This window comes from Bombina bombina, chromosome 2 (genome assembly GCF_027579735.1).
Source record: "Bombina bombina isolate aBomBom1 chromosome 2, aBomBom1.pri, whole genome shotgun sequence".
Lineage (NCBI taxonomy): Eukaryota > Metazoa > Chordata > Amphibia > Anura > Bombinatoridae > Bombina > Bombina bombina.
Genome location: NC_069500.1, coordinates 104163580 through 104185952, shown reverse-complemented (window position 1 = coordinate 104185952; position 22373 = coordinate 104163580). Strand labels below are relative to the sequence as shown.

General features: G+C 39.2%; 1 protein-coding gene across 1 annotated transcript in view; it reads right to left on the bottom strand.

The window, feature by feature from the left end:
- The window catches only part of SPEF2 (sperm flagellar 2), a 439169-nt gene that overhangs the window by 121284 nt on the left and 295512 nt on the right, over window positions 1-22373 (bottom strand). Inside the window, exons 21-24 of the mRNA XM_053699669.1 lie at window positions 18067-18209; window positions 17007-17134; window positions 14429-14567; window positions 13172-13309 (exon numbers count right to left, since the gene is read on the bottom strand). Of these exons, the coding sequence (XP_053555644.1) occupies window positions 13172-13309; window positions 14429-14567; window positions 17007-17134; window positions 18067-18209 (548 nt within the window). The remainder of the gene's footprint in view (window positions 1-13171; window positions 13310-14428; window positions 14568-17006; window positions 17135-18066; window positions 18210-22373) is intronic.

Sequence of the window (22373 nt, the reverse complement as noted above, 5' to 3'; positions counted from 1 at the left end):
ACCAGACTGGCGTCGGTCGTGACAATGACCCACTCTGGTCTGCGGAAGCTCATCCCCTGCGACAGGTTGTCCAGGGACAGCCACCAACGGAGTGAATCTCTGGTCCTCTGATCTACTTGTATCGTCGGAGACAAGTCTGTATAGTCCCCATTCCACTGACTGAGCATGCACAGTTGTAATGGTCTTAGATGAATTCGCGCAAAAGGAACTATGTCCATTGCCGCTACCATCAAACCTATTACTTCCATGCACTGCGCTATGGAAGGAAGAGGAACAGAATGAAGTATTTGACAAGAGTTTAGAAGTTTTGATTTTCTGGCCTCTGTCAGAAAAATCCTCATTTCTAAGGAGTCTATTATTGTTCCCAAGAAGGGAACCCTTGTTGACGGAGATAGAGAACTTTTTTCTACGTTCACTTTCCACCCGTGAGATCTGAGAAAGGCCAGGACAATGTCCGTGTGAGCCTTTGCTTGAGGAAGGGACGACGCTTGAATCAGAATGTCGTCCAAGTAAGGTACTACTGCAATGCCCCTTGGTCTTAGCACCGCTAGAAGGGACCCTAGTACCTTTGTGAAAATCCTTGGAGCAGTGGCTAATCCGAACGGAAGTGCCACAAACTGGTAATGCTTGTCCAGGAATGCGAACCTTAGGAACCGATGATGTTCCTTGTGGATAGGAATATGTAGATACGCATCCTTTAAATCCACCGTGGTCATGAATTGACCTTCCTGGATGGAAGGAAGAATTGTTCGAATGGTTTCCATTTTGAACGATGGAACCTTGAGAAACTTGTTTAGGATCTTGAGATCTAAGATTGGTCTGAATGTTCCCTCTTTTTTGGGAACTACGAACAGATTGGAGTAGAACCCCATCCCTTGTTCTCCTAAAGGAACAGGATGAATCACTCCCATTTTTAACAGGTCTTCTACACAATGTAAGAATGCCTGTCTTTTCATGTGGTCTGAAGACAATTGAGACCTGTGGAACCTCCCCCTTGGGGGAGGCCCCTTGAATTCCAGAAGATAACCCTGGGAGACTATTTCTAGTGCCCAAGGATCCAGAACATCTCTTGCCCAAGCCTGAGCGAAGAGAGAGAGTCTGCCCCCCACCAGATCCGGTCCCGGATCGGGGGCCAACATTTCATGCTGTCTTGGTAGCAGTGGCAGGCTTCTTGGCCTGCTTTCCCTTGTTCCAGCCTTGCATTGGTCTCCAGGCTGGCTTGGCTTGAGAAGTATTACAATCTTGCTTAGAGGACGTAGCACTTGGGGCTGGTCCGTTTCTACGAAAGGGACGAAAATTAGGTTTATTTTTGGCCTTGAAAGACCTATCCTGAGGAAGGGCGTGGCCCTTACCCCCAGTGATATCAGAGATAATCTCTTTCAAGTCAGGGCCAAACAGCGTTTTCCCCTTGAAAGGAATGTTAAGCAATTTGTTCTTGGAAGACGCATCCGCTGACCAAGATTTCAACCAAAGCGCTCTGCGCGCCACAATAGCAAACCCAGAATTTTTCGCCGCTAACCTAGCCAATTGCAAAGTGGCGTCTAGGGTGAAAGAATTAGCCAATTTGAGAGCACGGATTCTGTCCATAATCTCCTCATAAGGAGGAGAATCACTATCGATCGCCTTTTCTAGCTCATCGAACCAGAAACACGCGGCTGTAGTGACAGGGACAATGCATGAAATTGGTTGTAGAAGGTAACCTTGCTGAACAAACATCTTTTTAAGCAAACCTTCTAATTTTTTATCCATAGGATCTTTGAAAGCACAACTATCTTCTATGGGTATAGTGGTGCGTTTGTTTAAAGTAGAAACCGCCCCCTCGACCTTGGGGACTGTCTGCCATAAGTCCTTTCTGGGGTCGACCATGGGAAACAATTTTTTAAATATGGGGGGAGGGACGAAAGGTATACCGGGCATTTCCCATTCTTTATTTACAATGTCCGCCACCCGCTTGGGTATAGGAAAAGCTTCTGGGGGCCCCGGGACCTCTAGGAACTTGTCCATTTTACATAGTTTCTCTGGGATGATCAAATTCTCACAATCATCCAGAGTGGATAACACCTCCTTAAGCAGAGCGCGGAGATGTTCCAACTTAAATTTAAATGTAATCGCATCGGGTTCAGCTTGTTGAGAAATTTTCCCTGAATCTGAAATTTCTCCCTCAGACAAAACCTCCCTGGCCCCCTCAGACTGGTGTAGGGGCATATCAGAACCATTATCCTCAGCGTCCTCATGCTCTTCAGTATCTAAAACAGAGCAGTCGCGCTTACGCTGATAAGTGGGCATTTTGGCTAAAATGTTTTTGATAGAATTATCCATTACAGCCGTTAATTGTTGCATAGTAAGGAGTATTGGCGCGCTAGATGTACTAGGGGCCTCCTGAGTGGGCAAGACTGGTGTAGACGAAGGAGGGAATGATGCAGTACCATGCTTACTCCCCTCACTTGAGGAATCATCTTGGGCATCATTTTCAGTGTCACATAAATCACATCTATTTAAATGAGAAGGAACCTTGGCTTCCCCACATTCAGAACACAGTCTATCTGGTAGTTCAGACATGTTAAACAGGCATAAACTTGATAACAAAGTACAAAAAACGTTTTAAAATAAAACCGTTACTGTCACTTTAAATTTTAAACTGAACACACTTTATTACTGCAATTGCGAAAAAGTATGAAGGAATTGTTCAAAATTCACCAAAATTTCACCACAGTGTCTTAAAGCCTTAAAAGTATTGAACACCAAATTTGGAAGCTTTAACCCTTAAAATAACGGAACCGGAGCCGTTTTTATCTTTAACCCCTTTACAGTCCCTGGTATCTGCTTTGCTGAGACCCAACCAAGCCCAAAGGGGAATACGATACCAAATGACGCCTTCAGAAAGTCTTTTTATGTATCAGAGCTCCTCACACATGCGACTGCATGTCATGCTTCTCAAAAACAAGTGCGCAATACCGGCGCGAAAATGAGGCTCTGCCTATGATTAGGGAAAGCCCCTAGAGAATAAGGTGTCTAAAACAGTGCCTGCCGATATTATTTTACAAAAATACCCATATTAAATGATTCCTCAAGGCTAAATATGTTATATATGAATCGATTTAGCCCAGAAAATGTCTACAGTCTTAACAAGCCCTTGTGAAGCCCTTATTTACTCTGTAATAAAAATGGCTTACCGGATCCCATAGGGAAAATGACAGCTTCCAGCATTACATCGTCTTGTTAGAATGTGTCATACCTCAAGCAGCAAAAGTCTGCTCACTGTTCCCCCAACTGAAGTTAATTCCTCTCAACAGTCCTGTGTGGAACAGCCATCGATTTTAGTAACGGTTGCTAAAATCATTTTCCTCTTACAAACAGAAATCTTCATCTCTTTTCTGTTTCAGAGTAAATAGTACATACCAGCACTATTTTAAAATAACAAACTCTTGATTGAATAATAAAAACTACAGTTAAACACTAAAAAACTCTAAGCCATCTCCGTGGAGATGTTGCCTGTACAACGGCAAAGAGAATGACTGGGGAAGGCGGAGCCTAGGAGGGATCATGTGACCAGCTTTGCTGGGCTCTTTGCCATTTCCTGTTGGGGAAGAGAATATCCCACAAGTAAGGATGACGCCGTGGACCGGACACACCTATGTTGGAGAAATGGGGTTTAATGTCCCTTTAAGAACACAACACTTGCTCAGACATCCTAAGGTGCTTGTACCATCTGGTAATGACTGGTAATGTTAATTGCTGACATGATACAAGCACCACTAGAGCTTTGAGCAGCTGCAGTATTTAAAATGCTGATGCACTGAGAATATCTAGCTATGCTTCACGTACACGTGCAGAGAAAAATACTAACACTAAAACAGTGATAACTTTTACTAGAAGCATTTTTGACAATACAGGTATATTGCGAATATGTTTCTGTTTAAATATATAATTAATCTATTTGCATTTCAGTTTTGACCAGAATGTCCCTTTAAAATGAACAATGATATCATGGCTGCATCTGAATATACTGAAAACACTGCCTCCGTGTTTCTACTTCGTTGCTCTTATTATTACAAATTACTTATAGGACCATTAAATACAGTAGCATAATCAATAAATGCAAAATAAAAAGTGATGCCAAACCCCTTAGTGCCCGATATTCAAAACCTCAGGCGAGATACTCTAAGTCTTGTTACGGTGAGGTCCTTAAAAAAAAATAGAAAAACACATTTTAACTTGAGACATGTTTATGTTGCTATGTAGTGTTCTTTATGTGAAACAGAGACTTCTAGGGGTCTCTTTATGTAGGTGGGGACAGACATGATCCGCTATAGCGAATCATGTCCGCCGCACATCGATAAATGCAGACAGCATACGCTGTCGGCATTTATCATTGCACCAGCAGTTCTTGTGAACTGACGTGCAATACCGCCCCCTGCAGATTTGTGGCCAATCGGCCGCTAGCAGGGGGTGTCAATCAACCCAATCGTATTTGATCGGGCTGATTGCTGTCCGCCACCTCAGAGGTTGCGGACGAGTTAAGGAGCAGCGGTCTTAGGACCGCTGCTTCTTAACTTCCGCTTCAGTCGGAACTGAAGTGGAGAGGGTTGGAAGCAGCATCCGCTGCTTCATAAATAGACCCCCTAGATTTATCTCCATGCTGGTGAGGTTTTGAATATCAAGCCCTGTGTTTAAATCTCAAATGAGTTGTAGATTTTTTCTTACAAATTTCAATGTGAGCTCCATTGTACTCCCCACTGCATCATATGACAGCCATCAGCCAATCCCAAAATACATATATGTATAAACTGTGAATTCTTGCACATGCCCAGTAGGAGCTGGGGGCTCAGAAAGTGTACATATAAAAAGATTGGAATTTTGTTTAAAACTGAGTGCTATATCTCAATCATAAACGTTTAATTGTAACATTAGCGTCCCTTTAATGTTACAGTAGTACTCACTGGTTGTTCTTTACCTCAAATAAGAAGGAATTATTGTAAGGTTATGACACACTAATTGCACTTTGTTAAAAAAAACTAAAACTTGTTTTAATGGTACCTACAGTTTTGCCTACTGATTGACCTATCTCTTCACTGTGTATATTTAAAAAGGTGTATAACTTATTATGTCCATTGCTGCTAATGTGACCTATTTACAAATTGAATTTCACACTTATTGCACAGAGATGTCTTTACTTGTTTTAAAATTTCCCACAAGAAGCACATCGTAGAATAAAGGGTTTCTTCTGTCCAAATTTTACCATACAGGCAGCACCTGTCAAAAAAGATTTATTCTGCTTGCAGTGGAAATAAAAATAAGCAACTGTCAAAACTGAGATACCAATCCCTGGGAACATAAGCAAAACCACATTCACAGTATTTACAGGTTACTTAAACAAAGAAAAAGTATGTTTGCTAACATTTAAAAGGATCACTGAATATAGTATTGTTTTAATCAAAACCTTGGAAATACATTCCACCACTTGATATGCTCGCCCTCTCTCTATACCTCCACTCTCATTCTGGAAGCGTTACATTAATACTTTCTAGGTTCAGCAGAGATGGTTTGGATGATCTATGTTTTCTCTCCTATCTTATTCTACACAGTCTATTCGATAAACCAAATCATGTCTCCATTTATAGTGAATGGACTGTATAGTCAGTTTGTTACAGAAATGCTTTATCATGTTCAAATAATTTAGCATATGGGTAAAATATACCCTTAATATGTCTGCATAACATCTCACCACAGTAGAGAGTTACCTAACTTTAAAGGGACAGTCTACACCTAAGTCATCGTAAAGTCTTACCTTAGATCAAGCTGCAAATAGCCCCCTGTATCCCTTTCTATATCATGCAGCAGCAATGGTAAAAAAAAATATTTTAAAATGAATATTGTTTCTGGCTACTTTGAAACGGCTGCCAAGCTCCTCCCTTTGTTGACATCACAATCTGGGCTACATCTAGGCACTCTTCTGAATAGTTTTGACAGTCTATTGAAAACAACTAGTGAGTTTTTTGTAATTGGGTGCCATATGCAGCCTAGACTGTGATGTCATCATTGGGTGGAGCTTGGCAGCCATTTAATAGTAGCCAGAAACAATATTCATTTTAAAATAACTTTTTTACCCTTCCTGCTGCATAATATAGAAAAGGTGCAGGAGGCTATTTACAGCTTAATCTAAGGTAAGACTTTAAAATGACTTAAGGTGTAGACTGTCCATTTAATGCCATCTACTGTACATACCAGGATCCTCTTTTTCTTTGGGTATGTAAGGGCAGAAGTACAAACTGCAAAGAGAAACTTAAAGCTTCCACAAAAATCACAGCAGAATTACAAGCATCAATCATCTTAATTTGTCTGCATAGAATCACACCCTAGTAGATATTTTCCAAATTGTAATATTATGCACAAGGCTTATAAAAGAAAGTGAATTAAAGCAAATTAAAAGCATATAAATGGAATCAGTTACATTAATCATAACAGATATGTGTGTCAGGGAGGCAGAAGCTTGCAGTAAACATTTGCAGAGATTTTGCTGTGAGTAATATAAAGGCACAGCATGATGGAAAACAAAATACATTTATAGCACAGAGAACAAAATTGCTACAGAAACTTAATAGATTTTGTGAGCAGAAACTATTTAAAACTGTACCAAACAGCAAATATTAATTTGTGAAAAACAAAATTTATGCTTACCTGATAAATTCCTTTCTCCTGTAGTGTGGTCAGTCCACGGGTCATCATTACTTCTGGGATATTAACTCCTCCCCAACAGGAAGTGCAAGAGGATTCACCCAGCAGAGCTGCTATATAGCTCCTCCCCTCTACGTCACACCCAGTCATTCGACCAAGAACCAACGAGAAAGGAGAAGCCAAAGGGTGCAGTGGTGACTGGAGTATAATTTAAATTTTTTTTTAGACCTGCCATAAAAAACAGGGCGGGCCGTGGACTGACCACACTACAGGAGAAAGGAATTTATCAGGTAAGCATAAATTTTGTTTTCTCCTGTTAAGTGTGGTCAGTCCACGGGTCATCATTACTTCTGGGATACCAATACCAAAGCTAAAGTACACGGATGACGGGAGGGACAGGCAGGCTCTTTATACGGAAGGAACCACTGCCTGAAGAACCTTTCTCCCAAAAACAGCCTCCGAAGAAGCAAAAGTGTCAAATTTGTAAAATTTGGAAAAAGTATGAAGAGAAGACCAAGTTGCAGCCTTGCAAATCTGTTCAACAGAAGCCTCATTCTTAAAGGCCCAAGTGGAAGCCACAGCTCTAGTAGAATGTGCTGTAATTCTTTCAGGAGGCTGCTGTCCAGCAGTCTCATAGGCTAACCGTATTATGCTACGAAGCCAAAAAGAGAGAGAGGTAGCCAAAGCTTTTTGACCTCTCCTCTGACCAGAATAAACGACAAACAGGGAAGACGTTTGTCGAAAATCCTTAGTTGCCTGTAGATAAAATTTCAGGGCACGGACTACATCTAGATTGTGTAGCAGACGTTCCTTCTTCGAAGAAGGATTAGGACACAAAGATGGAACAACAATCTCTTGATTGATATTCCTGTTAGTGACCACCTTAGGTAGGAACCCAGGTTTAGTACGCAGAACTACCTTGTCTGAATGAAAAATCAGATAAGGAGAATCACAATGTAAGGCAGATAACTCAGAGACTCTTCGAGCCGAGGAAATCGCCATTAAAAACAGAACTTTCCAAGATAACAGCTTGATATCAATGGAATGAAGGGGTTCAAACGGAACACCCTGTAAAACATTAAGAACTAAGTTCAAACTCCATGGTGGAGCAACAGTTTTAAACACAGGCTTGGTCCTAGCTAAAGCCTGACAAAAAGCTTGAACGTCCGGAACTTCTGACAGACGTTTGTGTAAAAGAATGGACAGAGCTGAAATCTGTCCCTTTAAGGAACTAGCGGATAAACCCTTTTCTAAACCTTCTTGTAGAAAAGACAATATCCTAGGAATCCTAACCTTACTCCATGAGTAACTCTTGGATTCGCACCAATATAAGTATTTGCGCCATATCTTATGGTAAATCTTTCTGGTAACAGGCTTCCTAGCTTGTATTAAGGTATCAATAACTGACTCAGAAAAACCACGTTTTGATAAAATCAAGCGTTCAATTTCCAAGCAGTCAGCTTCAGAGAAATTAGATTTTGATGTTTGAAGGGACCCTGGATCAGAAGGTCCTGTTTCAGAGGTAGAGACCAAGGTGGACAGGATGACATGTCCACTAGATCTGCATACCAAGTCCTGCGTGGCCATGCAGGCGCTATTAGAATCACTGATGCTCTCTCCTGTTTGATTCTGGCAATCAATCGAGGAAGCATCGGGAAGGGTGGAAACACATAAGCCATCCCGAAGGTCCAAGGTGCTGTCAAAGCATCTATCAGAACCGCTCCCGGATCCCTGGATCTGGACCCGTAACGAGGAAGCTTGGCGTTCTGTCGAGACGCCATGAGATCTATCTCTGGTTTGCCCCAACGTCGAAGTATTTGGGCAAAGACCTCCGGATGAAGTTCCCACTCCCCCGGATGAAAAGTCTGACGACTTAGGAAATCCGCCTCCCAGTTCTCCACTCCCGGGATGTGGATTGCTGACAGGTGGCAAGAGTGAGACTCTGCCCAGCGAATTATCTTTGATACTTCCATCATTGCTAGGGAGCTTCTTGTCCCTCCCTGATGGTTGATGTAAGCTACAGTCGTGATGTTGTCCGACTGAAACCTGATGAACCCCCGAGTTGTTAACTGGGGCCAAGCCAGAAGGGCATTGAGAACTGCTCTCAATTCCAGAATGTTTATTGGCAGGAGACTCTCTTCCTGATTCCATTGTCCCTGAGCCTTCAGAGAATTCCAAACAGCGCCCCAACCTAGTAGGCTGGCGTCTGTTGTTACAATTGTCCAGTCTGGCCTGCTGAATGGCATCCCCCTGGACAGATGTGGCTGAGAAAGCCACCATAGAAGAGAATTTCTGGTCTCTTGATCCAGATTCAGAGTAGGGGACAAGTCTGAGTAATCCCCATTCCACTGACTTAGCATGCACAATTGCAGCGGTCTGAGATGTAGGCGTGCAAAGGGTACTATGTCCATTGCCGCTACCATTAAGCCGATCACCTCCATGCATTGAGCTACTGACGGGTGTTGAATGGAATGAAGGACACGACATGCATTTTGAAGCTTTGTTAACCTGTCTTCTGTCAGGTAAATCTTCATTTCTACAGAATCTATAAGAGTCCCCAAGAAGGGAACTCTTGTGAGTGGAAAGAGAGAACTCTTCTTTTCGTTCACCTTCCATCCATGCGACCTTAGAAATGCCAGTACTAACTCTGTATGAGACTTGGCAGTTTGAAAGCTTGAAGCTTGTATCAGAATGTCGTCTAGGTACGGAGCTACCGAAATTCCTCGCGGTCTTAGTACCGCCAGAAGAGCACCCAGAACCTTTGTGAAGATTCTTGGAGCCGTAGCCAATCCGAATGGAAGAGCTACAAACTGGTAATGCCTGTCTAGGAAGGCAAACCTTAGATACCGGTAATGATCTTTGTGAATCGGCATGTGAAGGTAAGCATCCTTTAAATCCACTGTGGTCATGTACTGACCCTTTTGGATCATGGGTAAGATTGTCCGAATAGTTTCCATTTTGAACGATGGAACTCTTAGGAATTTGTTTAGGATTTTTAAATCCAGGATTGGCCTGAAAGTTCCCTCTTTTTTGGGAACCACAAACAGATTTGAGTAAAACCCTTGTCCTTGTTCCGACCGCGGAACCGGATGGATCACTCCCATTAGTAAAAGATCTTGTACACAGCGTAGAAACGCCTCTTTCTTTATTTGGATTGTTGACAACCTTGACAGATGAAATCTCCCTTTTGGGGGAGAGGATTTGAAGTCCAGAAGGTATCCCTGAGATATGATCTCTAACGCCCAGGGATCCTGGACATCTCTTGCCCAAGCCTGAGCGAAGAGAGAAAGTCTGCCCCCCACTAGATCCGTTCCCGGATCGGGGGCCCTCAATTCATGCTGTCTTAGGGGCAGCAGCAGGTTTCCTGGCCTGCTTGCCCTTGTTCCAGGACTGGTTAGGTCTCCAGCCTTGTCTGTAGCGAGCAACAGCTCCTTCCTGTTTTGGTGCAGAGGAAGTTGATGCTGCTCCTGCTTTGAAATTCCGAAAGGAACGAAAATTAGACTGTCTAGCCTTAGGTTTGGCTTTGTCTTGAGGCAGGGCATGGCCCTTACCTCCTGTAATGTCAGCGATAATTTCTTTCAACCCGGGCCCGAATAAGGTCTGCCCTTTGAAAGGTATGTTAAGTAATTTAGATTTAGAAGTAACGTCAGCTGACCAGGATTTTAGCCACAGTGCTCTGCGTGCCTGAATGGCGAATCCGGAATTCTTGGCCGTAAGTTTAGTTAAATGTACTACGGCATCCGAAAAAAATGAATTAGCTAGCTTAAGTGTCTTAAGCTTGTTTGAAATCTCATCTATAGTTATTGAGTCAAGAGTCTCTTCCAGGGACTCGGACCAAAAAGCGGCCGCGGCCGTGACAGACGCAATACATGCAAGGGGTTGCAATATAAAACCTTGTTGAACAAACATTTTCTTAAGGTAACCCTCTAATTTTTTATCCATTGGATCTGAAAAGGCACAGCTATCCTCCACCGGGATAGTGGTACGCTTAGCCAGAGTAGAAACCGCTCCCTCCACCTTAGGGACCGTCTGCCATAAGTCCCGTGTGGTGGCGTCTATTGGAAACATTTTTCTAAACACAGGAGGAGGGGAAAAGGTACACCGGGCCTATCCCACTCCTTAGCAATTATCTCTGTAAGCCTCTTAGGTATAGGAAATACGTCAGTACTCGCCGGTACCGCATAGTATCTATCCAGCCTACATAATTTCTCTGGGATTGCAACGGTGTTACAATCATTTAGAGCTGCTAAAACCTCCCCTAACAGTACCCGGAGGTTTTCGAGTTTAAACTTAAAATTAGAAATGTCTGAATCCATTCTATTGGGATCAGAACCGTCACCTGCTGATTGAAGCTCTCCGTCCTCATGTTCAGCATACTGTGACGCAGTATCAGACATGGCCCTATTATCAACAGCGCACTCTGTTCTCACCCCAGAGTGATCACGCTTACCTCTTAGTTCTGGTAATTTAGCCAAAACTTCAGTCATAACATTAGCCATATCCTGTAATGTGATTTGTAATGGCCGCCCTGATGTACTCGGCGCTACAATATCACGCACCTCCCGAGCAGGAGATGCAGGTACTGACACGTGAGGCGAGTTAGTCGGCATAACTCTCCCCTCGTTGTTTGGTGAAATATGTTCAATTTGTACAGATTGACTTTTATTTAAAGTAGCATCAATGCAATTAGTACATAAATTTCTATTGGGCTCCACTTTGGCTTTAGCACATATAGCACAGAGATATTCCTCTGAATCAGACATGTTTAACACACTAGCAATTAAACTAGCAACTTGGAAATACTTTTCAAAGTAATTTACAAATAATATGAAAACGTACTGTGCCTTTAAGAAGCACAGAAAAAGGTTATGACAGTTGAGAACTAATAAACTGAGAAACTATAACATCAACCTTTTAGCAAAGGATTGCCCCCATTAGCAATGGATAACTAACCCTGATGGCAGAAAAAAAGTACAGAAATAAACGTTTTTTATCAGTCAGCTACAACCTCACAGCTCTGCTGTGAGTGATTACCTCCCTCAAAATAAGTTTTGAAGACCCCTGAGCTCTGTAGAGACGAACCGGATCATGCAGGGAAGACAAGAGACTTCTGACTGAATTTTTTGATGCGTAGCAAAAGCGCCAAAATAGGCCCCTCCCCCTCACACACAACAGTGAGGGAGATCAGTAAACTGTCTTAAATTAAATAAAACGACTGCCAAGTGGAAAAAAACAGTGCCCAAAACATTTTTTCACCCAGTACCTCAGAAAATTAAACGATTTAACATGCCAGCAAAAACGTTTAACATCAAATAAATGAAATGACATTAGAAAGCCTGTTGCTAGTCACTGCAAATTAGGCTAAAGTCTTATGCATACAGTATTATCCCAGTGAAGTTCCATTCCCCAGAATACTGAAGTGTAAAATATACATACATGACAGCCTGATACCAGTTGCTACTACTGCATTTAAGGCTGAGATTACATTATATCGGTATGGCAGAATTTTCTCAGTCAAATTCCATTGTCAGAAAATAATATGCTGCTACATACCTCTTTGCAGATTAACCTGCCCGCTGTCCCCTGATCTGAAGTTTACCTCTCCTCAGATGGCCGAGAACAGCAATATGATCTTAACTACGCCGGCTAAAATCATACAAAAAACTCAGGTAGATTCTTCTTCAAACTCTACCAGAGAAGGAACAACACACTCCGGTGCTGTTATAAAATAACAAACTTTTGATTGAAGGTATAAAACTAAGTATAATCACCACAGTCCTCTCACACATCCTATCTATTAGTTGGGTGCAAGAGAATGACTGGGTGTGACGTAGAGGGGAGGAGCTATATAGCAGCTCTGCTGGGTGAATCCTCTTGCACTTCCTGTTGGGGAGGAGTTAATATCCCAGAAGTAATGATGACCCGTGGACTGACCACACTTAACAGGAGAAAGAACTAGCCACACACCCCTATCCTCAGAATCCGAACAAATAACCAGGAACCTGGAAAAATCCCAACACTAATACTGGTAGCACGCTTGATATTCTAAGTCTTTTTAGGCACGCTGGGTTAGCGAGTGAGTGACAACAGTATACTGTCAACTTGTAATACGAGCACATCCTGACGCGTGCAAAAAGTTTAGTTCTAGGGCAGTTAACACTGAAGCGGGAACGTTAAATAGCGCTCCACTTGTAATCTGGCCCTTCGTAGGAATAAACTATTTAGATCTGTGTTGTTCAACCTAAGGCCACAATGTGGACTTTCCCTAGTATTTACCTGCTATTCACTTACAGACGCTAAGATTTTATACATCTATTTTTTTATGACATTTTAGGGTCACAATTTGCCAAGTCTATTTTTTTAATAAAACTGATCTTAGTTTTCTTTATTTAATTAGGGCTAATCGCCAGTAGATTGCACCACTTTAATGACAGACACAGAAATATGGTATTATTCTGTGGGGCAGTATGCAATTCGTATTGGGCTAGTTGTTTACCTGCATCAATGAAAAGAAAAAATTAATAAGGATTCCTGTGTGATCTTGTAACCATCCGTCATTCATGATATCATTACGCTCTTGCTCGGCTTCTTCCTTTCTCTTGTCACATATGTCCCAAAGACGGTCTCGAAGGTCCTAAGGTAGAAAACAATTTAACATGAATGACACTTTATAAATGTCTATATATGCGTACAGATGTATTTATATGTGTATATATGTATTTACAGACATATATACACATAAATACATATTTAGATATATATATATATAAGTGCACTGGAGCCCTTTGCAGTTAAGTAGATAAAAACCTGTTATTTAGGCAATATTCATATTTAATAAAGTATTATACTGTGTATTTACTGTAAATATTTCACATTCCAATCCAATGTTCTGCACACAGCATGTAGCCACCAATCAGCAAACGCTGAACTAAAAAGTTATAATAGGAATAAATTAGAAAGTTGCTTAAAATTGCATTCTGTATCTGAATCATGAAAAAAAAAAATTGGGTTTCATATCAGTTTAAGAACTGTTACCATTTGATTGGTGAGTAAGTGGTGTGACAGCTTTAAATAGACCTAAATGTACAGATCCCAAACAATTACAATTAAAGGGACATGAAACCCACATTTTTTGCTTTTATGATTCAGACAGAGCATACAATTTCAAAAAGTTTCCAATTTACTACTATTACCTAATTTGCTTTGTTTTTATGGTATTCTTTGTTGAAGAGATATCTAGATAGGCAGCATGCACATATGGAGAACTACATGGCAGGCAAAAGTGCTGCCATCTAGTGCTCTTGCTAATGTATAGAATTCTTGCAAAATTGCTGCCATATAGTATTGCAGACACGTGCACGCTCCTGTAGCTTACCTTCCTGCTTTTTTAACAAAGGATACCAAGAGAGTGAAGCAAATTATATAATAGAAGTAAGTTTAAAATTGTGTGCTCTTTCTGAATCATGGGTTTTATGTCCCTTTAATTATGTTTTGGCCAGAAATGCCATACATTTTAAAAATCCTAAACCTAGTAATTTGATTTTGTGTGAGCAGTTTACATACATGGCTTGTATTTGTGATATATCATTTTTACATATCTGGTTTTGGGGGAGTTAAATTAAGGGTGTTCTGTCTGGACAAACATCTACTGTACTTCTCATTATAAAACGTCCTAGAACTGTATATATGGATTCTCTTGTTACTAAAATGCTGAGTTGCTTAATTATTTTAATATGGTCTTTAAAATAATTACATCAACTCGTTGATGAAGCTCAGCTTTTATTTCTTCGTCTTCCCACACGTCTTCGGCAAAAGAGCTAAAATCGTCTTGCCACTGAGACACAAATTCCTGCTTGAAGTCTGGTCTCTTTAAGAAATCTTTAAACTGGTTTCTACAAAAACAAAGAATTACAGTGCTATTAAACTCAAAATGTAACAACATTAAATGTTTTATTATATAAAGCATAACATTATTGCAATATGCATCCATTACTTATTTTGTTTTCTATGCTGTAAAATCGCCCTGAAGTGTACTCTCCTACTTTCTCCCAGGGAGGCGTAGGTTAATACTGTTACATACTTTTCTGCGAGCTAGTGTTTTCCTCTCCCTTACCTTGTCTCTCTAGTCATTTGTTTTCTTAAGGTGCATTATGAGTTTTGCATCAACAATCATGATAGGAAGGCATCCTTTGCAATAACAGTGAGTACACTATAGGGTATATTTACCAAGCTACAATCGGGATGATTGACACCCCCTGCTAGTGGCCGATTGGCCGCGAATGTGTAGGGGACGGAATTGCATAAGCATTTCACCAGAAATGCTTGTGCAATGATAAATGATAAATGCTACAGCAAATTATGTCCACCCGCCATTTGATAAATCGGCCCCATAGTGTGCATATATATTAAAACACACTAAACTACAGAAATTTTTTTTTTATTAAGAAATGCATTAAAAAAATAATACAATTACTATAAACTGAGTAGTGGCAGACAGCTGCCAGTGCCTAAGCTGGTGAAATTTAGAAAGATAGGGGAGGGTTAAAGAGCTGTTTGGGAGGGGTAAGGGAGGTGGGTTCCCTACAGTGAAAAAAAAAAGCCATTAAAAGAAAAAAAGCCCTAAACCTGCATACTGTCAGACTGTAAGCCAGTACCTAAGATGGTGGTAACCAGTGGGGGGGTTACGGAGAGAAGAGAGCTGTTAAGGAGGGATCAGGTAGAGATCAAGGGGTGAGAGGTGTCAGTTGGGAGGGTAATTGCTATACTACAGTTAAAATTAACCTTAACCCTTTGAGTGCTAAGCTGAATTTAATATTTTTCTGTTTTTACTATTTTCAAAAAACATTCTTTTTTACTTTTTTATTTTTTCCCACAGATCCCCAAGAATTATACCAACGGAAAAGTTAGGCGATTACCTTTCCAATGGTGGATCTTTCCTGGGTCTGTAGCTACTTAGATCCCTGATATACAGGTTTTTAAGCAGCATGCCCCCTTTCCCTATACTTTGTATTGACAATTTTAAATAAAGTTACGCGGTGACTTCATCACGTCATTGCGTGTGACGTCACCGCACGTAACAGGAAGCCCCGGTGATGCCTGTCACTATGCAGGCCCGATTGCTGGGGTAGGAGCGGATGGGGGCCCCCAGATTGCAAAAAAGGTAGTTGAGTGCTAATGACGTCTCTGAACCGTCATTAGCACTCAAGGAAAAGCAACCTGATTAACCTCTTCACTGCTGGGAATATTAGAAGTGGGTTGTGCAGCTGTAATTAGCAGCCTCATAATTACCCAAAAGCAATGGCAAAGCCATGCATGTCTGCTGTTTATGAACAAAGGGGATCCCAGAGAAGCGTTTACAACAAATTGTGTTATGACTGCACAAGCAGCATGTAAATAATTTCAGTGAGAAACAGAAAGATTGTGAAAAAGTTAGTTTTTCTTACATATAATCACAATTGACAGCGAAATGGTGGCATGAAATATACCAAAATGGGCCTACATCAATACCTTGGGTTACCTACTAAAAACAAATATATATATAGTTTTGATAGGGAAAAAGAAAAACGTCTCTATTTCTGTTTAAATGGAGTGATTGTAAAAATGCTTAAGATGCTCTGGTACTTTCGACAAGTTTTTCTCTAAAATTCCTAGTCCTGAAGGGGTTAATATTCACTAAAATTTTAGCTGGGTTGTTAGTAAAATCAGCTAAGTGGTGCACCCATTAAAAAGGTCCTGGGGAGAACACAATATATTTAAATTTAGCGATTAGTTAGAGATTAGAACGGTTAACAACCTGTTTAATAACATATTATTAAATACAATAGCATCACAAATGCATAAAAAAACACAATGCAAGAGCACCTAATCTGAATTTAAATGAGGAGTAGATATTTTTCTGATGTATGTATCCAACTTTTGCACATGCTCAGTAGGAGCTGTCGAATCAGTGTGCAGAGTATCATAATGGAAGTAGATTGAAAAGGCTTTAAAAATGACATACGCTATCTGAGCCACTGAAGTTTCATTTTGACTTTAGCGTCCCTTTATAAAGGACATACAATGAAAATTGTAAGCTGCATGATAATGTAGTTTAAAATCAGTAATGCAGCTTTTTTCTTTGTCCCCAGAACAAAAGGACCTTTACTAACCTATTGCAAAACGATACATATTTATCTTGTTGTTTGCACATGTGCAGTTAAAGAGATAAGTGATGCCCTGCCCTATTATTTTTCCTTAAGGTGGTTTTGCACTAATTCAACATAGTTAATTATATATTTTTTTATTTCTAGATAAAAAATAATTAGCAATACATATCAGGAATATGTACTTACTTGATATTATACAAATAGCGGATAACAATTTGCTGCTCATCTCTGACACTTCTCAGCACACTTTTGATAGTGTTCCCATAAGTATTTTCTACAGTTTCCCAATATGGTACTAGGAATTCAGGAATTTCCTATTAAATGTCAAATAACATAGAAAGGAAAAAATACTGTATTAAAATAAACCATTTTTAATGTAGGTAAAAGAATAATATATAAATTGGTTAAATAAATAGAATTCTAAAGGAAGACTTCCAACATTGTATACATAATTCTCCTAAAACCAAAGTTCTAGCTGCTGATTGGTGGCTGCATACTGTATATACACCGATTGTCACTGGCTCACCTATGTGTATAATTAGAAACCTGTAGTGCATTGCTGCTTCTTCAACAAATGATAACAAGAGAATGAAGCAAATTTGATAATAGAAGTTAACTGGAAAGTTGTTTAAAATGGTATGTTCTACCTAAATCATGAAAGGAAAATGTTGTGTTTCATGCCCCTTTAATGCTGTTATCTTAGTAATACAATTAGATTATCTGATATTATCTAAAATTAGACCATTCTTCAAATGCATCACCAAATTTTACCCATAAAACTTTTTATATCAGGGGTGGCCAGCTGGTGACCTCTGGGTAACATGCGGCCTTCTGCACTAGTCTTTGTAGCCCCCAGAATTAAATGAGATCTAAGAATGTGTGCAATAGTTTTTGTGGCCCTAGGAAAAATACGAACTAATATGTAGAATGAGGGTATCTTGCAACCGTACCTATATCTCTCCCTGTGCTACAGGATACTTTTAGAAATATATTATTAGTCATTTATATGACAGCATTCGGCTTCTATTCTTCTGTGGCCCCATGTGTTAGGAAGTTAGCCATCACTCTTTTAGATTGTAGAATTTTCTGGGGTATATTACCACTGTTGTTTGAATAAATATTACAAAATTTGACTTTAAAGCAAAAAAACAGTAGACTATAGTATCCACACTGAAAACTTCAAAATGTGGAAGCAATGTAAGTCACGCGGCAAAAAAACAAAGCAAAATGTTTTTGTGGTACGTACTTTTGGAAGCGGCTCATTTACATACACCCATTCTGGAGACCCTGGTTGAATAGGAGGAGGACCTACTGGAATGGGATCAATTGGTTCAGGACTAACAGACACCGACTTAGACTTCTTAGCAGATGATCGTCCACGAGAAGATCCTTTTATATAAATCCAGTAAATCACCATTATTACACCAATAGTATGATTTTAAAAACTGTTTGAAAAATTATATTTAAAATATATTTAAATAGCAGAAATATACTTTATTTTTTTATTAATGATTACATTTGGAAGAGCAATCTTTATTGTAATAATAAGCAAATTATATGCAATTCCATCAAGTTAAGTGTGAAATATATACCAAAGCTAAGAAAAAAACAGAATAAAGAAAAATATAGAAAAGTCAGTTATTTTTATCACAGTAACCTGCAGAAAGGTTTTGTGATTGTACATGTTACAAACAGTTTTGCATGTTGTTTGAAAGAGAATAAACCAAATAATTTTACCTTTTTTCACTCTTGGCTTGGTAAAGCTTTTATTGCATATATACCCACACACTTACATATATTACATACAAGGGTGGCAGCACATTTTATAATATCTATTTAATTTGAGAATATTGAAACTCAGAAGGAATTTAAATAATACGTGTTCATTTGCAACTAAAACTCTTGTACTAAATTTGCTAATTTAGGGCTAGTTTACGAGTGGAGCACTATTTATTGCTCCTGCATTAAAGAGACAGGAAACCCCAAAATTTTCTTTCATGATTTAAATAGTACATACAATTTTAAAAAAAAAATTCTATTATTAAATTTGCTTCATTCTCTTGTTATCCTTTGCTGAAGGAACAACATTGCACTACTGGCAGATAGATGAACACATCTAGTTAGCCAATCACAAGAGACAAATGTGTGCAGGCACCAATCAGCAATTAGCTCCCACTAGTGTAAGATATGTGCATATTCTTTTTCAACAAGGGATGCCAAGAGAAAAAAGCACATTTGAAAATAGAAGTGAATTTAAAAGTGTCTTAAAATGACCTGCTCTATCTGAATCATGCAAGTTTCATTTTGACTTTTCTATCCCTTTAACTCCGCTAGAACTAAGCTTTTTGCTTGCCTCAGGCAGCGTGCGTATTACAAGTTGAAATTAAAGTGATGGTAAACTCTCCCCTTTTTAAAATCAGATCTGGAATGTAAGCGCTATTTTAGATGGAGTTTAATTCATTAGCTGTAATGAAGATGCAGTATAACATGCTTTTTAATATAGATATGAAATTCAAATACTGTTTGCTCCTCCGCCCACTTCAAAAGTCAAATTTTCTGTGAGCTAACAGATTGAATTGTTGTCCAATCAGCGCTGTCCCCATCTGGCACTTTTGTTGTAGCTAGAGCATTGATTGGAGAGTAATTCAATCATTTAGCTGACAGGAAAATTGACTTTTGAAGTGGGTGGTGTAACGTGGGGTATTTGAATTTCATATCTATATTAATAACTAAGTTATAGCGCATCTTCATTACAGCTAATGAATTAAACTCCATCTAAAATAGCGCTTACATTCCAGATCTGATTTTAAAAAGGGGAGATTTTACCATTACTTTAAACATTTTTCACATGAGCTTTAACCCGACGCTCGCAAAAACCGAACTTGGAATATCGCAACCACATTAATATACATATTATTCATATACACATTTAGACATATATATGCATGTATCTCTATGTTAAAGACCTTTGCAGCCTTTTTTTTCCTAACACCTGAAACCTCATATTTTCTAGCCCTTATAACTTTTTTTATGCAATTTTTAAATAAATTTTATTAGATAGTCTTATTTTGAGTCTAACTTTACTTTTAAATATAATTTTGACATGTTTTGTGCAACCTTTTTGTTGAGCGTAACAGTTAACCAGAGCTCTGAATTCTCGCTATCCTGACGAGCACTAAATTAAATTGCACTCAAGTGAACTTGTTTACTTTTAACCTGTTATACTCATGCTACTTCAGACGCCCAAAGAGCCACGATAAACCCTTTATCACTCATGTGCAACAGTTAGCATGCCACTTGTAATCTAACCCTTAAAGTGCAAAACAAGACAATAGCTTGTAGGGATGCCTAGAAAATAAAAATGTCCATAAGTATCTGATAATTTACACTTGCAGATTATCTTAAAATATAGGTCCGGATTTAACAAGCAGTGGATTTTGCTGTGTCCGTCCAAGGTTTCAGGTCCACCTGAAGTAAGTTAAAAAGCAGCGGTCGTCGGACTTGTTCGATCAAGATGATTGACACCCCCTGCTAGCCGCAGATGTGCAGAGTGGCGGCATTGCACAAGCATTTCACAAGAAATGCTTGTGCAATGATAAATGCCAACAGTGTATGCTGTCAGCATTTAGCGATGTCGGGCAGACATGATTAAATTGGCCCCAATGACTGTAAGGAACATTATCTGACTGTGGCTCCCATTACTATTAATTTTGCCGGTGAAAATGTTGTATTCATGTTTTTTCAGGTTGATTTCTGCACACATACATGAAAGCCAAGACGCACACGTGCTACAATTTGAAAGTAAACACGTTTGCTTGAGCTCATTTGATTTTAACGTGTCAGGATAGCGCAACTTCAGAGCTCTGGTTAACTGTTACGTGAGTTTAAAAAGTTGCAAAAACACATTAAAAAAACACATAAAAAATACATTAAAAAGTACTGGTACACTTATAATAACACTATCTAAAAAAATGATTAAAAACATTACATTAAAAAGTTATAAGGGCTCAAAGACATGAGGTCTCAGTTGTTAGAAAAAAAATAATGCATGCAAAGAGTTTTAACATAGAGATACATACATATACATGTCTAAATATATATATGTTTATATGTGTGTACATATGTATTTATATGTGTATATATGTAGTTACAGAAATATATACACATATAAACACATAAATACATATGTATGTGTGTGTGTATATATATATATATATATATATTTCTCTATCTGAATAATGAAAGTAAAAAAATTGGGTTCCATGTCCCTTTAACTTGGTTACGATATTCAAAGTTTGCCTTTTTGCGTGCGTCTGGTTATCACTTGTGCGAAAATGTTTTACTTTCAACTTGTGATACGCGCACAATAAATGTACTTCTAAAGAAGTTAACATGTGAGTGGGAGTGCTAAATAGCGCGCCATTTGTAATCTCGCCCTTAATAGGAAACATGAATAAGTAGTTACTATTAAATAACATTCTCCATTTAGTTCACTTTATATATTAGTTAAACCACTCACAGTTAGACCATGTGATACTGTCCAAAAATGATTCATTTTTACAACATATTATCTTGCTCTGGCACTAATAATAACACACAATCTGGTATTACAATTAGATAGTTAAACATTTTAACCAAAGCATCTTAATGGAACCAAAACGTTTTTGGGCGCACTTTATTTTTAATGGATAGCGCAGGGAGCACTATTAGAGCTCTCTGAATGCATTTGTATTACAGGTATAATGTGTTGCGCTTGTGCGTCATTCACAAAAGTGCAGTACAAATTAGTGATTTTTGATAATTGAAGATGAAGTAAAGCTTTATTATTATCGTAGAGTAACATGAAGAACTCCACTAATGGTGCACCATCGGCTAAGCGCACCTTCGGCTTAACACACCATGAGCTTCATGCTCGAGTGATATATGACACTATTATTATATGAATCTATTGTGTAAGGGATTTAGTGAACCAGCTCTATCGGACATGACGATGTTAGCAGGCACTAGATTATCACCTGAGAAATAAAAAAAACAACTTTGGATTTTTAATATGAGAGCATTTTTATATGAGAAATGGGGGTAGAATTATGAAATGTCGGGCGGACACGATCACTGCTGACATCATTGTACAAGCATTTCTGGTAAAATGCTTGTGCAATGCCGCCCTCTGCACATTTGCGGCCAATCAGGGGTGTCAAGCATTCTGATCGTATCTGATCGGGATGATTGTAGTCCGCCACCTCAGAGGTGGTGCGTAAGTTAAGGAGCAATGGTCTTCCAAACGCTGATTCTTAACTTAAGTTTCAGGCGGACCTGAAACTTTGGGGGTAGATTGCAGCATCCCCTGCTTGATAAAACTACCTCATGGTATTGTTATTGTGTTTGATACTAATTTGGGGGATATATTACTATTATTTTGGTGTATATATCTAAGAAAAGCGACTGCCCATGTAAAGAACTTTACTAGGTGACTCGTTAGTGAACACCATGCACAATCGTAACAACGCAATCACAGAAAAAAATTACCTTGTAAATAAACTCTGTTGTGTGCCC